General features: G+C 60.8%; 1 protein-coding gene across 1 annotated transcript in view; it reads left to right on the top strand.

The window, feature by feature from the left end:
- The window catches only part of LMOD1 (leiomodin 1), a 45330-nt gene extending 38119 nt beyond the window's left edge, over positions 1-7211 (top strand). Inside the window, exons 2-3 of the mRNA XM_056110732.1 lie at positions 3556-5067; positions 6519-7211. Coding sequence (XP_055966707.1) covers positions 3556-5067; positions 6519-6545 — 1539 coding nt within the window. The 3' untranslated portion in view covers positions 6546-7211. The remainder of the gene's footprint in view (positions 1-3555; positions 5068-6518) is intronic.
- The last annotated feature ends 2143 nt before the right edge of the window (positions 7212-9354 follow it).

Genomic DNA, 9354 nt, shown 5'->3' on the forward strand with positions numbered 1-9354 from the left:
CTTGAGGAGAGTTTTTCCTTTGGGGAGGACATGCTGAGGTATTCCTGACTCCCGCCAATCCACTGTGCCTAGGATGGAGTATCAGAAGGCCAGGACTGGAAAGAATGCTGTGCTCAAGGCACCAAACTTGCATCCTTTTGGGGACCACACTCCACGGTGCACAGAGGTCGGCCCACGTGGTGCCAGGAATCCATCTTAGGTGTCCAGCAGCAGAGGATGCAGCCCAGATCGCTGAGTTCTCTCTTGGACCTTCTTCACTCACACTCTAAGCCAGTGATGGACACTGGCAACATCGAGGACTAGGCTAGAACAGAGGGACAGCTGCGTCTCGCCTCTGGGTCTCACCTCTGCGTCCACGTGGTACAAGCTAGCTGGCCAGCCTCCCTAATGCGGCCTTTCCAGCAGCTTCTACACCACCCTGGGGCTGTCCCTCACCTGAGAGCCCTACCCCACGTGGCAGAGGCCATGGTTCCTTTAGGACCCTTATTGGAAGTCTGGCATTGCTCTGTTGAAGGTCCAGGTTCCAGCCAACCCAGGCCTCTCCTGTTCAAGGGTGAAGCATCATCGGGTGAGGCCTAGAGACAGGAACTCAGGCCCAGATAACCTCTGGGGGTCTCCGGGATGTACCTCTAGTCCTAGAAGCGAGAGCAGTTGTCTTGGCCCACCCCTCACCCCCGTCCAGATAAGCTGGGAGGAGGCAGGCCACAGAACCCTGAGGAGCTGGGCCGCTGGTTCCAGCAGAGAGAAGTTGGCCTGGCCTCTCGTCCAGATAAGCTCGGAGAAGGCAGGCCGCAGAGCCCCGAGGAACTGGGCCGCTGATCCCAGCACGGGACGCGGATCCTTCTCCTTTTAAGGCAACGTCTGAGCTCTGGGCACGCCAGCCCCAGCCCCACTCATTCCTGGCTATTTGGAGGAAACCGATGATTAATCAGCCCTTTCCCCACCAGCCCCAGCCTGTTTTGCATTAGGGTTTGCACACCTCCGCCAGCACAGACACCCACGGCTCATCCTAGCAACCAGGGCCCAGGGCGGGCGGGGTGCGGCGGGTGGGCAGGATCTGGAGGGTGGGCAGGGAGAGGGCTCAAGTGTTGGAAACGCTATATTGGGGGGTGGTCTAAGGTGGGCAGGGCTTGGCGGAGAGGAAAGGAGGGTGTGCCAGGTTCTATGGGCAAGGGGTATATGGGGTGCCCAGAGGGAGACTGGCAGGCAGGGAGGGGTGTCCCTGCCCCTGAGGAGGTCACCTTGGTGTAGGGACTGCTGGAAGATGGATCTGAACCCCAGGGTGTCTTGAGTTTGCAGGGGGACGTTGGCTCCATAACTATCTCTGGGTCCCCAGTTTCCTCCATGTGTGGCCAGTGATTGGTACAGGGGCTCTGCTGAGGGTAGTTGTGTGGCCAGGAGTGGGGAGCCCAAGGCTGGCGCAGTGCGGGGAGGGGGCAGGGGCCTTCCTCTTAGGGCTGACCAGAGATCAACTGCACCCTGTAACAGGCTACCGTGACTGCCCTCCCCCCGGAGTCCCTGGGGTCAGGCCTGCCCTGACCCGGGGAGTGCTGGTCACAGGGGAATAGACCTGTCCTGACCTGGGAGTAGGGACCTGAAGGGTGGCCCCACTGATCTAGGGGAGGGGCACAGAGGGTTGGAGGTGCCCTTCCTCCCAAGTTCAGGGGACACCACCACTCCCCCCTCTCTGGGTGGTGAAGGCCTGAGGGTGAGGCCCAGAACCCTGGAGCCAGGGTGGGGGTGAGGCGGGTGAGGGCAGGTATGTCCCAGCTGTGCCCGATAGGGCCTGGGTTCGGGGAAGGCGGCTGGGGGGCAGCTACACTCCAGGCTCGGCAGGCGGGGCTGCCCGAGGGAGGCCAGGACTCACTGTCCCCAGGACTCGTTTGTGGGGCACTTACGGACTCTCCACGGCCTCAGCCACGTTGCCCCCTGGGAAGGGGTTGCCCAGCCTCGGAGCTGGGAGCAGGTGAGGACAGACTTTCCCGCCCTCCACTAATGGTTCAACCCTGCCAACACTCAAGCCTCTGGAACATTCTTTGGTAAAGGATCAACAGCCCCCAGGGTGGTTCCTGGGAGTGGGGTGGGAGGTCCCCTGTGGAGTGGAGCAGTGGGTTCCCCTTCATGCAGAGGGACGGGGGTCCTTGCCACCTGCTCCCACGGCCTCCTGGGGCTGACTCGGCAGGTGTGGGGTCCAAAGAGGGTCCCCCGCTCCCCCCCACCTGTGTCTGCTGGCAGTGGATCCTGGGGCCCCTCCAGAGACCTGCCCTGACCTGTAACTCCTCAGAAAGACTGTGGTTGTTGCAGTTGGGGGCATTGCACCCAGTGTGGAGGGCCACCCGGGCCACACAGGCAAGTGCTGGGGAGTCAGGGGTCAAACCCGAGGCTGGGCACCCCATAGGCACGTGCCGTACCACATCCCTGTCACTTAGAGGTTTCCTCCAAAACGAGGATAGCATCGTCAGTGTTCCCCAAGGCGTCACGCCTCCCATGTAGAAACAGCCTTTCTTCTGGACACCTTTTATTTGTGGGGGGCGGGGATCACTGTGCTCAGGGTTTGAGGGATCATATGGGATGCTGGTGATCGAACCTGGGTCAGCCACATGCAAGGCAAGCGCCCTCCCTGCTGTACTGGCTCTCTGGCCCTGTTTACCTTCTTTATAACAGTTTATTCCAATGAGATGATGATGGTAGGTAGAACGTATAAATATCCACTACTGGTCGTATCTTAGCAGCCCTCTGCCTTACTTTCCCCCCAGAAATGTATTTGCTATAAAGTCCCCGTGTCCAGGTCTCGGACCCTCCGTGGTAGGGAGGCTCCCGCAGGCAGCAGGGCGCAGGAGAGGCAGATGAGGGGCCTGCGGGCGTGGGCTCTGTTTTGGGTGCAGGGATGAAACGCAGGGGCAGCCAACCACTGAGCTCCAGTCTCAGCAATTGGTATTTTTAGAAACCCCAATTTTTTTGGGGTGGGTGGCTTTGAGCCACACTCGGCTGTGCTCAGGACCTAACTCCTGACTCTGCACACTCAGGGATCACGCCTGGCAGGGCTCAGGGGATGCTATGGGGTGCTGGGATCGAACCCGGGTTAGCCACTTGCAAGACAAATACCCTACCCGCTGTGCTATCTCTCCAACCCAAATTTTGCCATACGACACAAATTTACAATGAACAAAAGCCCCCGAATAGAAAATAAAGGCAGGAGTCATAAAGTGGTGTTTTCCTTTGCCTCCGTTTCCAGCGTGAAAACCTGGCTTCTAAGTCACACAAACACACAAATAAATAAATAAAATAACAAGTCCATCACTCCTGACCACTGGCGGGGCCTCAGGGAAGGTGCTGTCCCATCCCGGCAGCTGTGTGCGGGGTGCTGGGGTCTCACGCCCCTGAGGTGTAGGGGTGGGGGGGTCTGACGTCAGCCTGTTTTCTGCAGCTTGGGCTGAGTGCCTCTTCTGGAACCTTCTCGGGGCCCTGTCCTTGGGAAGCCGTTCTGTGAGGGCTCCCCCATGCTCTGCCGCCGAGCCAGCTCTTCATGTTTATTTTTCTTTGCTGAATTCTTAGGAAAGCAAGCAAGTGGAGACCCAGCCAGATGCCAAGAACGGAGAGCACAGAGGCAAGGACGCCAGCAAGAGAGTGCTGGGCCCCCGGCGGGACTCAGACCTGGGCAAGGAGCCAAGGAGGGGGGCCCTGAAGAAAAGCTTGTCCAGAGACAAGGAGGAGGCCCCTGGCAAGGGCGGGGACAAGCCCAAGGAAGAGAAGATCATCCGGGGCATCGACAAGGGCCGCGTGCGGGCTGCCGTGGACAAGAAAGAGGGCAGCAAGGAGGGCAGTGGAGAGGAGAAGGCCATGGCTAGGGAGGAGAAGGAGAAGGGAGCAGGGGAGAAGAGTGCAGGTGGGAACAGAGACAAGGACAAGAAGCGAGAAGACACGAAAGAGCTCGGCAGGAAGGAGGAGGCAGGGAAGGAGCCGGGGCCCAGCAGGGCCGGAGACCCCCGGGAGGAGGCCCAGAAGGCGGGGGCCGGCGACCGGGCCGCAGAGGCGAAGAAGGAGGACGAGAAGGTAAAGAGAGGGGCTGCGAGCGCAGGCACGACCAAAGAGGGCGAGAAAGTGCAAAAGGATGAAGCCCCCAAAACGCCAGAGCCCCAGACGGAGAGCAAGGCCAAGCCGGTGGCGGAGAAGCCGGCCCCGGGGGCCCCCACCGCCACCCCGGGGCCACCGGCCAAGGCGGAGGAGGAGGCCGCGCCCAGCATCTTCGATGAGCCACTGGAGCGGGTGAAGAACAATGACCCGGACATGACGGAGGTGAACGTCAACAACTCCGACTGCATCACCAACGAGATCCTGGTGCGCTTCGCGGAGGCGCTGGAGTTCAACACAGTGGTCAGGGTGTTCGCCCTGGCCAACACGCGGGCGGATGACCACGTGGCCTTCGCCATCGCCATCATGCTCAAGGCCAACAAGACCATCACCAGCCTCAACCTGGACTCCAACCACATCACGGGCAAGGGCATCCTGGCCATCTTCCGGGCCCTGCTGCAGAACAGCACGCTGACCGAGCTGCGCTTCCACAACCAGCGGCACATCTGCGGCGGCAAGACGGAGATGGAGATCGCGAAGCTGCTCAAGGAGAACAGCACACTGCTCAAGCTGGGCTACCACTTCGAGCTGGCCGGGCCCCGCATGACCGTCACCAGCCTGCTCAGCCGCAACATGGACAAGCAGCGGCAGCGGCGGCTGCAGGAGCAGCGGCAGACGCAGGAGGCCGCCGGCAAGAAGGACCTGCTGGACGTGCCCAAGGCCGGCGCCCTGGCCAAGGGCTCCCCCAAGCCTTCCACCCAGCCATCCCCCAAGGCTTCTCCCAAGAACTCGCCCAAGCAAGGGGGTGCTCCCGCGGCCCCACCTCCTCCGCCTCCTCCCTTGGCCCCACCTCTGATCATGGAGAACCTGAAAAACTCCCTGTCACCCGCCACCCAGAGGAAGATGGGGGACAAAGTCCTGCCTGCCCAGGAGAAGAACTCCCGGGACCAGCTGCTGGCTGCCATCCGCTCCAGCAACCTCAAGCAGCTCAAGAAGGTGAGGAGCCCAGCGGTGCGGCGAGGGGGCTTAGCAGAGGGGGCACAGAGGCCATCTGCGTGTCCAAAGAACAAGGGATCCTTGCCAGGTTACATCCATGGGGGCAGGGACTTCCGGTCCTCACAGAGCCTGCTCCCCCTTTCGTTGGGGGAGTTGGAGCCATAGCACAGCAGGGAGGGGGTTTGCCCGCCCAGATGCAATTTCTGGTACCCCCAACAGTCCCCTGAGCCCACCAAGAGTGAACCCTGAGCACAGAGTCAGGAATGAGACACGAGTACCCGACCTCAAAATCAAACCAAACCGAACACAAGAAAAGGTCCTGAGCAATAGTACAGCGGGGGAGCACGCTTACCTCACACACAGCTGACCCAGGCTCAGTCCACAGCATCCCATATGATGCCCTCAGCACCAACAAGAGTAATCCTTTTTTTTTTTTTTTGCTTTTTGGGTCACACCCGGCAATGCACAGGGGTCACTCCTGGCTCTGCACTCAGGAATTACTCCTGGCGGTGCTCAGGGGACCATATGGGATGCTGGGAATCGAACCCGGGTCGGCCACTTGCAAGGCAAACACCCTACCTACTGCGCTATCGCTCCAGCCCCACCAAGAGTAATTCTTGAGTGCAGAGCCAGGAGTAGCCCCTCAGCATTACCAGGTGGGACTCAATAAGAACCAACAACAACCCCACCCCCAGCTAGCACGCACTCACACACAAACCCTGGAGAATCGGCTTCTGCACAGTGTTGAGCCTCGGCCCTGCCCTCTTCCCCCACTTCTTTCCAGAGGTGCTTGGAGATAGTTCTTGGAGGTCCTGAGGAGCCAGGAGGTGGTGGCAGTTGAAGCAGTGCTCCTGAATGCAGAGCACTTGTGATGGCCCTGACCTTTGGGTCCCACCCTTGGAGGGACCTTCAGAGATTCAACCCTTGGGCAAACCAGCCTGGGACCAAGCCAGTCTCCCTCCCTGAATTCTGCTCTTGAAGTCCCACCTCAAGGGGCTGGAGAGATACTACAGCAGGGAGGGCATTTGCCTTGCTCTCAGCCAACACTCTCCCCCAAGCCCACCAGGCGTGATTCCTGAATTTTGAGTCAGGAGCTACTCCTGAGCACTGCCAGGTGTGGCCCCCAACTAAAAAAAATAAAGTAAATTCCCATCTCCCCAGGGACAGCCTGTGTCATCTTCCCCTCTGTGAGATGTTGGCCGCTCACCCCACCAGTGTGTGGGAGAGAGTCCCTCGAGGGAAATAAGGGACAGCCTGGACGATCACGCTGGTGATCGTTCCAGGACTCCCGTTCCAGGAAGGGGGAGCTCTCCATCCCTGTCAGCCCTCCTTCCCTCACTCACACACCTCTGCCAGGTATTGCTGAGAGTCCCTCCCAGGCGCGGGGAGGGGAGGCCGCCCCGGGCCTCCTGCCTGGCTCCGTGCTCAGCAGTGTCCACTTCCCTCCGCAGGTGGAAGTGCCCAAACTGCTCCAGTAGCACCAGCTGCCAGGTACGGCCTGCCCAGGCCCCCCACCCGCCGGCCGACCTGCTGTGGATGTCCCTGTCTTGCCACCGGAGATTTGAGGCCTGGGCCACGCTCAAGGAAGGCTGCTGCCTCAGCTCGCCTCACGCCGCCCATCTCGTCTCTGAGGCTCGCCCTGTTTCCTTCTGACCGGGAGCGAGCGTTCAGGATGAGAGTTGTAGCACGTCACCAGGAGGACGCCACGCCGCGCCATGGGGCTGGCGAGCTGCAAAAAGGCTGATGAACCGGTGGCGTCCCCCGGCCCCACTGCCGTCCAGGGCCAGGATCCAGGACTCTGAGGAGCCCTGGGGGCAATGCCGCGGGCCGGGGACGTTCTGTGCGGGACCACACAGAAGATGGAGTGGACACAGGATGCACATAGAGGGGCTGAGGACACCCCCAGCCCCTCCCGCGCTGATTAGGACGTGGCAGGGGCAGCGTCCAGAACCTAAATAAAGAAAGTTCGGTGGCCTGGACGGGAGGTATATGGGGGTGCCCAGACGAGTGGTCGGGGACAGACAGCCGCTGGACCTGAAGGTTTGATGCCAAAGCAAATGTCCTCACCCACCCGCTGTTGTATAAATAGCCGTGTATCTGTTTTTCTGTAAGATTTTGATAATATATACAAGCCGTCTGCTGGGGATGTCTCTGCCCTACTCTGAGCTCTGCCTGGGGCTCACTCTGGGTCACCCAGTTCTAGAACCCCAGTTCTCTGCCGTGCAGCCAGGGGCTGACCACACCAGTCCATTACAGGAAGGTTCAGTGTGGGGGCGAGCCTCCCTGAGCTTGCGGCTCTCGGTGCCTACACAGCCGAGTGCAGGCCTGGGCTGCTATATTAGGCCTTGTCATCGCTTCTGCCAGAGAGTTTGAACCTAGGGCTCGATGCCAGCTGCAGACCCAGGAAAGCAGCCAGCAGGGGACTGCAGTGACCATCTGAGCCGCCACATCCACACCAGCAGCCCAGCCTTCCCCTTCTGACCTCACCCACTGCCCCATGCGCCCCTCAGGGGCCACCTAAGGCCTTCTCTCACACGGCTGGGCTCGGCTGGTGCCCTGGGCTCCGGCACAGGCAGGGACTTTTGCCTCTGGGTTTTGCTTCCTGGTGGGGGCACAGCATCTCTGGACACAGGGGTCAAGACTCAATAGGAAGCATGCAGGATCTGGACAAAAACTCAGACATGCTGGTCTTGGGGGAAGCTGAAGACACCAGGTGCAGTGGGCCTGCATCCCACTTGTCTTCCCGCAGTGAGACCCAACCCAGGGTGAGGCCTGGAGAAGGAGCATGGGACTGGCCCTCAGAGAGTGTTGGTGGAGACACAGTACATACAGCAGGCAGGCACCTGCTTTGCACACGGTTGACACGAGTTCCATCTCTGTTATGCCACATAGTCTCCTGAGTCACTTCGATTCCTGAGCCGCAGAGCCAGGAGTAACCCCTGAGCTCGGCAGAGTGTAGTCCCAGAACCTAAATAAAGGAAGTTTTGGTGGCACTAAGCCCAGAGGCCTCCCACGGACCCTGCGCCTGGGTGCCAGTCTGCATGTAGGTGCTGACTAGCAACAGCTCCGAGAGGTGGATACCAGTATTCTCTCCGTGGTAGGTTGGGCCGCCTGGAGAGGTTTCCAGCAGGTGCTGCATCTCACAGAGCAAAGGCCCCCGCGCGTCCCCCCGGAGCACCCGGGCCCGGCCACCTCCCTGCAGACGGGGCTGCGCCGGAAACGCCCGAGCGCCAACCCCTGGGCCGGCCCGTGGTCGCTCCTCCCTCCAGAGGAATGACCAGCCAGAGAAAACCTGCTCCAGACGCCCCAGGGGAGCCGGGGCAGCGTCCGCGCTAGGGCCGCGCCCTGCAGGAGGCCCCGACTGAGCTCGCGTCACCAGCCGGGGAAACCTCGGACCTGGCGCGGGCCCACAGCGCCCACTGGCGGCAGGTCGGTTACCGGTAGGAAGAGGCGCCAGAGCAAGTCCAGGAACCCCGGGGGCCTAGGGGGGCGTCGCCCCATCTCGGGGACCTGCCTAGCTCCCCGAAAGCTCCCCCCACCTCTGCCCACCTCTCGCACCCACCGGACAGCTTCCCAACAAAGAACACTTCCCTGCCGCCCCTGCCTTTCACAGGGAAGAAATGAGGGTCCTCTGCTTAAAGCATCAGAGCCGGCTCTTCCCCATCACTATGTCACTGCCCACACCCTGTACCCCAGACCCACCTCCAGAGTGCTGTGCACTCAGGGATCACTCCTGGTGGCGCTGGAGAGCCAAGTTGCGTTGGCCACCTGCAAGGAAAGAACCCCTCCCCGCTGTACTATGGCTCTGGCCCCTGAGCCCCAAATCCTGAAATGACCGGTGAGCATTTACTCCTGGGATGGGAAGAGTCTGTGACTGGGACACTGGGCCAGTGTCCCTGCCTGGATGGCAGCGTGACCCTAGCTCTGCACCTCCCCCAAGGGGGTCAGGGTCAGGGGCAAACATAGGGACCACCTGGAGATTCCCCTGGGAAGGGGGAGGCCCTGAAGCCAGGCCACGTCCTGGCCTCCAAGCTTCCTGCGTTTAGCCCAGGACAGGAGCTTCCGGTGTGACCATCTGCAGAGAGCTGTGGGACAGTGTTAGCAATACAGCCCTGTCCAGCACCCAGGGGGAGAAGGACACTGAAGGCTCAGGCAGGGGCGGGGATGCTGGGACAAAGTGCACAGGGAAGGGACAGTATCGCTTGGCCAAGAAAGTTGACCCTCTTCGCACTGGAGTTAAAAACTGTAGAATCCCCTTCCCTGGGTGGAGTCAGCACAGGGACCGAG

This window comes from Sorex fumeus, unplaced genomic scaffold (genome assembly GCF_029834395.1).
Source record: "Sorex fumeus unplaced genomic scaffold, SorFum_2.1 ptg000010l, whole genome shotgun sequence".
NCBI lineage: Eukaryota > Metazoa > Chordata > Mammalia > Eulipotyphla > Soricidae > Sorex > Sorex fumeus.